Source organism: Merops nubicus, unplaced genomic scaffold (assembly GCF_000691845.1).
Source record: "Merops nubicus isolate BGI_N331 unplaced genomic scaffold, ASM69184v1 scaffold28756, whole genome shotgun sequence".
Taxonomy (NCBI): domain Eukaryota; kingdom Metazoa; phylum Chordata; class Aves; order Coraciiformes; family Meropidae; genus Merops; species Merops nubicus.
In genome coordinates this window covers 22,259-29,518 of record NW_008613375.1, presented here as the reverse complement: position 1 = coordinate 29,518, position 7,260 = coordinate 22,259, and the positions used below count along the sequence as shown (strand labels likewise).

Genomic DNA, 7,260 nt, shown 5'->3' with positions numbered 1-7,260 from the left:
GTGCTCAGTGCTTGGGTCTTACAAGGAGTCTTACCTTTAACCTTAAAAATGAGGTTTCCTTTGTGTTCTTTCCTGTTCAGATCGGATGCTTTTCTTCATTACTACTGCTTTGATGAGGCTCAGACCTACTCTTATAACTTCAGCTGACAACTCCCTGACTCTTAGGTAGCTGGTAAAAAGTAACTCCGTATTCACAAGGATTATTACTGTTAGGGGCTGTAGGGGGAGGAAGGGCAGTGACACAGTCCCCAGCACCAGTGGCACTTCTGAGCACAGCTTTCAGAAAGTGCTTGTTGGTTTCCATGCTTAATAATAATAATACGATATTCAAAGCACTCTGCACCAGTATGAGTTCTGTATCTGTGGTGTGTTGGAATCATTATGGAAAACATAATGGCTGGCTTCGAGATTTAGAGATTCATGAGGCTGCTTAAAGATGAGTCCTGCTGGTCCTGGTACCCTGTGGACTAGTTGATGACATCAAGTATATATCTAAACAGTCAATACAGGCTCTTAGCCTGCAAAATGTGGAATCGTATGATAATCCCACGTGTCCATGTACAGGCTACACTTTGCTGGACGGAGGTCTCATGCATTGCCTATTTTTCCCCACAGGCTAGCTCCTCATCCTATATTTCATTGAGATAGTCTTGATCAGGATATATCAGGAAGCCAGTAAATAAGCTGTCTGTCCAGTAGGGATCATAAAAGAGCCCATTTTGTTCTGAGTAAAAGATCTGCAGCCATACCTCATCCTCCTGCTTCAGAGAAAGGATGGTTGATCCAGAGGCAACGTCGTGGTTCCCAGTGTTGGCATCAAAAGTCTTGATGCGGTACTGGCCGTTGTGGACCAAGCCAATGGCCAGATGCTTGTTGGCCAAAGTGATATCGTACGTGAAGTAGTAAATACCTGGGATGCTGCATATGAATTTCCCGCTGGAAGCATTGTAGTGTCCTCCCTCGTTCATCAGGATCCTGTCGAATTTGATGGGCAGCCTTTCCCGTGGGTAGCTCTTTGAGACTGCCACGGAGAAGGCAGATTTGGCTTTGTTGGTGTTGCAGGTGCAGGGCCCTGGCATCCCAGTCTCACCCTTGTTCCCTTTGGGCCCTTTCTTCCCCGGTGCCCCATTTTTTCCAGGATTCCCCTTTAAGCCCTTGGGCCCTCGTGGACCTGCCTTGCCAACAGCTCCTGCCTTCCCCTTCGGTCCTGGCTTGCCAGGGTTTCCTGTCCTGCCTTGTGGACCTAGAAGACAAACAGCCTTGTAAATTCTTCAGTGAAGGAGGTGATATGGCAAGTGGAAAGGGCTCCTCTCGGTGCAGCAGTTTATTTTTCATTTAGGAGGAAACCCTTGTGGGTGAGAATCCTGATGAAATACTGCCTGGGACTGGACACCAGTCAGGACTGGCTAACCATGCTGGGAAGGTAGCTGACATGGTAACAGTGGGAGCCCCTGTCAGGAGCAGGACACTCTGTCCCTTTTATGGACCAAAAAGCTGATTCTGGCTCGCTTGAGGGAACGGAGTAGTAATTATAAAGCTAGCCAAGAACAAGCTTTAAATTTTGGGTGTTTTCAGTAACAGGACAGGTTTGTGAAGCTTTTGGAACCCAGCTTTGAGCAGATGGAGTGCTTTTAATCTCCTGTCTCTTTTTTTTTCCCTCTTTTTTTTACATTTAACATGAAATTGTTGTTTAAAAAGAGGTTAATTTTTTTTTTTTTTTTCTAGGTGTAGTAAAAAGCCCAGGCTAGCTGGGGGCTGAACCAGTCATGAACCAGAAGATACTAGTGGCAGGGACTGCCTTCAGATGGGAAGGGAGATGGGCTGTCACAGCAATGCTGAAACTGCTGAGTGCTAATTGTGGTAGTGTATGGTAGAAGGCGAATTCATGGGGGTTTATACCCTGTCTCTTGACCTGCTGTAGCAGGACTAGATTTAAATGTAGCTGTGGGTGGAAACCTGTCTTCCAGACTTCCTGTTTTGGGGACAGAAGAGAATAAGCTGCGGCTTTGACGTGCTGGTGTTGTGCTGGATCAGGAGTGCTCTCTAGTGAGGCAATGGGAAATCGCTGTCTCCTCGCCAGAGCTGCTCCTGGTGCCTACTGGCTGTAAGGCTGGATCTAAAGGAGAGACCCATTTCAGGATTAAAGAAGGCTTGTTGTTTGCTTTGGTTTAGATGGAGCGTGGTTGGAGCAGTTCCTGTTACCCAGCCAGAGCCCTCTGGGGAACAAATCCCTAATTTTTTCACTGGCTGTTCTGCTTGAGAGCAGGAGTCAAAGAGGTCACCACTTGGTCTCTTCTAGAGAGCTTAGGTCGGAACAGGAAAAATCTCACCTGATAACAAAATGAAGCCAATAGGGATCACACACAGCACTGGGGGGCTATCACCAGATAACGTGAGCCTGAACCCTGCTGGCAGGACCTGACAAGTGTCGGGTGTTGGAGGGGGGAGAGTGGAAGTTTCTAGAAGAGATTCCGGTGGGGTGTTGTCTGTCCTGGGGCTCAGATTTGGGGTGACAGGTTGCTGTGGACTGGGCTGTTGCACTATTGCTTTTCATGTTTTTCCCTTGTTGGGTTAAGCAGCGCGTTTCTCTCACCTTCGTCGCCGTGCTCGCCTTTATCCCCATCCTTGCCATCCTTGCCATCTTTGCCCGGGAAGCCCATCCTGCCCACTGTCCCCGGAGCCCCGGGAGCGCCGGGGGGGCCGGGTGGCCCAGGGGGTCCTGGCAGGCTGCACGCCAGCTGGGGACCTTCCTGCTGCTCTCCCTTCGCAAAGCCCCCCAGGATGTGGTTTGCCACGCAGGGCACGGTCCAGAGGAGCAGGACGGCGGAGATCATGGTGCAGCCTGTAAAAGGGAGATGGAACGTGGCTGTGTGGGCACAGAGGTGTCCCCTCCACCAGCACAGAGCGTTGTAGGCACTTGAGTGCAAATGGGAGACACCTGGGTTTTTTTTTGGCAGGGTGGAGGAGATATTTGTTTTGGTGTGACATGAATTCGAGGATTTGGCTCATGGAGTTTTCTAGGGCTGACCAATATTTTTTTCAAACTTGCTCTTCTCTAGGTCTGTATCTGTGGCCATCCCTCATTTTGTTTTGTTCCCTGGGCCTCCTTTCCCCCGAAACACAAGTGGCTGTGGCAGGAGGGGTGCAGAAAGTGGCTGCTCAGGAGCAGAGGAAGGAAAGGGGGGTTTGGTGTAAACTTGTCCCTGCTCAGCAGCTGGGTCACAGGGGTTTCCTACCAAGCACAAAACCCATCATGTGGTGCAGGGCTGAATTTAGAAGATGGGCTGGTGAAGGCTTTGGGCCAAGGCAGTCCTTCCTGCATTTTGCCCAAAGCACGACTTGAGCCTCTTGGCTAGGAGAGGATGTCCCACTCCCCATTGCAGCTGGGCTGCACAGCACCACACAACCTGCAGCTGGATTGCCCACCAAGGCTCTAGCTCAATGTGGGGGTGCAGCGACCCCTGCAGCTGTGATTGGCCCTGCTGCAGCCTCCACCAGTGGTTTTCTGGCCTCTCTGTGGGGACAGTAGCTCCATCCTTATGGTTGTTGCTAACATTCACCTTGGAAAGACTGGTGACTGTAAAAAACCTGGTCATTGTCTGCTGGCTCTGTGAAGTGAGCCATTGCTTTAAGCATAGCAAATGCAAAGGGCCTTTTTGGAACATCCCAGGCTCTGCCATTGTTCATGGTGGCTGAGCCTCCTGGGCTTGTCTCACTCCACTCCTGGATGGGGAGACAGCAACAGCAAATAATTTTTGTAATAAAGCTGTTCCTGTCAGCCTGCTAATGATCCAGAGCAGTTATGATACAGTAAAATATGCCTCTGGATGTCTGCACGTGGAGCTGTTTGCAAATAGCTGGGCTCTATGTGCAACTCCACTGTGTCTTGAAATAGTGCTCAGATGCATCAGCAGCTTAGGGAAGATGTTCAAAATCAGGCTGATTGACAAGAGCCCACCTTCATGCACCACCCACCTGAGACTCCAGGTGTTAGAAGCATTTAAAATAGAATTTGGGTTCTGCACAGGGTTACAGATATAGTAAAAGAGATAATTTCCCCTATGGTATCAGTTTCTGAGTACCCATGAGTGAAGGTGCCCCTGCCATCCTCTCCCCAGAACAGAAGGTGTTCCCGTACCCAGGCTGAGGATTTTTTCCTCCCTGTACCCTGCCAGTGAAGGAGGTCATGGCCCTGGCCACCAGCTCCCTGGTGGGCACTGACCACAGGCTGAGGGGAGACACTGATGGAGTCAGGCTCTTTTCCAGTTGTGTGAATATGGAAACAAGCAGATAGGGAGATGAAAGGGATCCCCTGTCCTAATTTCTTTCTTTCAGCTTCTGTAGCTGGAGTAGCCCTTGGAGAAATGAGATGCAAAGCCTAAAACTGCCCCGTACAAATCTGTGGCTTGTTCACTGTTTGCTTGGTAGCTCTTTCACTTGGAAAGATCAAACTAAAGCCAAAGTATTTAATTTTGGTGTTGTTTGGGTCTTTTAAAAACAAATTAGCCATGTATCATTTTGATACAACTCCTACCGACCCCCAGGCTAAGAAGTGCAGACTCTTAACTGATAAAAGGCTCCTATGAATTTTAGTCTTTCCCCTTGTTGCAGCTACCTCTGATGGTAGAGGCTTGCAGGTACTTCTTCAAGCTTTGGTGCTGAAGCAAATTTGTAGTTAAACATCAGTGCAATAGAAGATGAACTGGGACGTCCCAAGCCTTCCAGTCTGTGAGTGGCCTTTTGGTCAGGCAAGGTCCTGCTTGGCATTAAGTCAACCACTGGGAGGCTTTAGCATCTCCCCAGTAGTGTTATGTTTAACGTCTGCACTGGAAGTAAGATGCTTAAAGTACTGTATAAATTGTGTTAGCCTTAGGACTCTCATCCTGCTATCAGCTCCTGAAGGGGGTGGAAATGTGCATTACATGCTCCAAACCCAGCAAGCAATATGCTACATATTAATGCTGAGTGGGAGCCCCCCAGTTCTGTGATACGTATAATTAAGAACATGCAGAGGAGTGGGAAACTCAAAACAGATCTCGGGGTTGGATTCAGCTGCTAAGCCATTTGTTCTTGGCTCTCTTTCGCTTTTCTTCTCTCTAAGTTTATTTGCTGCTGGTGAGAGGTGTTTAATGGCCTTGTGAAACAGAAATCACCAAATAGTATTAATACGGATAGCTGAATAAAGGTTTCTCAGTGCATGGAAAGGGAAACAAAATGTTATAGTGCCTGTGGAGTGGGGACATCCCAAGGAAAGCTGCATCCCTGCTCCCCAGTAACCACTTCAAATGGGGCAGAAGAGAAGTGAGAGGTGTCTGGGGGTGGATGACACTAATCTGTGGCAAAGAAAAATGTCATTGTGGAGCATAACCAGGGAAAAAGCTGGGACTGCTTCATGTAAAGAACAAATGGGCAAGTGGGAGTGCAGGGCAGGAGAGGGCAGCTCCTTCTCTTAAAGTTTCTTATCATACTGTGTTCATCTCTGGGGCCCCCACCCTAAGAAAGACACGGACCTGCTCAAGTGGGTCCAGAGGAGGGCCACAAAGATGATTGGGGGCTGGAACACCTCTCCTGTGAGGGCAGGCTGAGAGAGCTGGGGTTGTTCAGCCTGGAGAAGAGAAGGCTCTGGAGACACCTGCTAGCAGCCTTCCAGTACCTAAAAGGGGCCTACAGGAAAGATGGGGTGGGTCTCCTTATCAGTGCGTGTAGTGACAGGACAAGGGGTAATGGCTTCAGACTGAAAGAGGGTAGATTTAGATTAGGTATGAGGAAGAAATTCTTACTGTGAGGGTGGTGAGACACTGGAGCAGGTTGCCCAGGGAGGGTGTGGATGCCCCCTCCTTGGAAGTGTTCAAGGCCAGGCTGGATGGGGCTTTGAGCAACATGCTCTAGTGGGAGATGTCCCTGCCCATGGCAGGGGGGGTTGGAACTAGGGGAAGTTTAAGGTCACTTCCAACCTAAACCATTCTATGATTCTATTCTATGATAAATACTTCTATTACCTTCAAGCAGCCAGCTAGTTGACATGATGGGATAAAGAGGGGTGAACATAAAAGAGCCTGAGACTGGGAGGTCAGTAGTACTGGTACTTGGATAGAAGGGGAGTATTTGACTACCTGGGGCCATGCTCTGGCACAGCTCCCGAGGCGGTGTTAATTACCAGCTCCACAAGAACATTTCATCCCCACCCCGGCAGCGCATGTGGGATGCAAAGCACAGTCACATTCACAAGGGGAGCTATAAATAACCTCTTAAAGAAATCTCTTTGAAAGAAAACAAACCTCATGCTGTTCCACCTTAAAAGGAAAATTACTCCTCCATGTAGAATGTATGCTGAGCTCCAAAAAGCAAATTGGAAGCAGATCAGCATCTCTCCTCTGCAGTACAGGCAGCAGGCCTGGCACTGGAGACCGTGCAGCAGAACTGCAGCTGAGGCCTTCCTTGTCTAATGACAGCTTAATTAACGTCTTCGTTAATAGGGTTTTGGAGACTTTATGTCCATGACCAATGCCTGGGACTGTGCGCCTTGCCCAAGGGGTTACTGTTTGGTGGAGGACTGCTTAGGGAGGTGAGGAGATCCTGTGTCATCTGGGCGAGCATGCAGCCCAGGGGGTGGTTGCAGTTGTACCTGCAGCCTCACATCAGCTCATTCAGGCAACCACAGCACGGGCACAGCTGGCCAGGCCCTAGGGCTGCCATGCCGCAGCTTCTCCCCAGCAGAGCCTGGGGCACAAACAGGACTTGAGTTTATCAGACTCATTGGTGCTGAGCTTGAGCATGGAGCACCTCATGTGGAGTGCCTCTCCCTTGGTGACAGCATGTTAGTGATGGGCAAGGTCTCACGCGCATAGAAATGCTTTTCATTCCAATACTTAAAAATACCCTATTCACTTATTGAGTCACTCTGAAATGATGCCTTCTGAAATATTTAGTGGAAATGGTGCTTTCTAGGTTGCTTGATCAAGGACTAAATCTCAGTAGATGGTGCAAGTTGTGGAGGGCATTTGGTGGACAAGGACAGCACTGAGTTGCTCTGAGGTACAGGGTTTTGGAAAAACGACCATTTGAGCTCTCAGGTGCTAGGTAGGCTCTGGTTGAGACCTCTTGGTCTGATCATAGCTGGGTCAAACCTTCACCCAGAGATGAGGAAGAGAGGTTTCAAAATGTGTTGCAAATGTTGGAGGTAGAAGGATGAGGCAGGCAGGCAGAGTGACAGGTGTCCATCAGCTGGGTTTGACAGACAAGGATTCCCTGTGTCCTACA

The 7,260-nt window shown here is 49.2% G+C and overlaps 1 protein-coding gene across 1 annotated transcript in view; it reads right to left on the bottom strand.

The window, feature by feature from the left end:
* Nucleotides 1-629: 629 nt before the first annotated feature.
* The window catches only part of C1QTNF2 (C1q and tumor necrosis factor related protein 2), an 8,854-nt gene continuing 2,223 nt past the window's right edge, over nucleotides 630-7,260 (bottom strand). The window contains exons 2-4 of the mRNA XM_008941896.1: nucleotides 3,427-3,433; nucleotides 2,594-2,842; nucleotides 630-1,243 (exon numbers count right to left, since the gene is read on the bottom strand). Of these exons, the coding sequence (XP_008940144.1) occupies nucleotides 630-1,243; nucleotides 2,594-2,834 (855 nt within the window). The 5' untranslated portion in view covers nucleotides 2,835-2,842; nucleotides 3,427-3,433. The remainder of the gene's footprint in view (nucleotides 1,244-2,593; nucleotides 2,843-3,426; nucleotides 3,434-7,260) is intronic.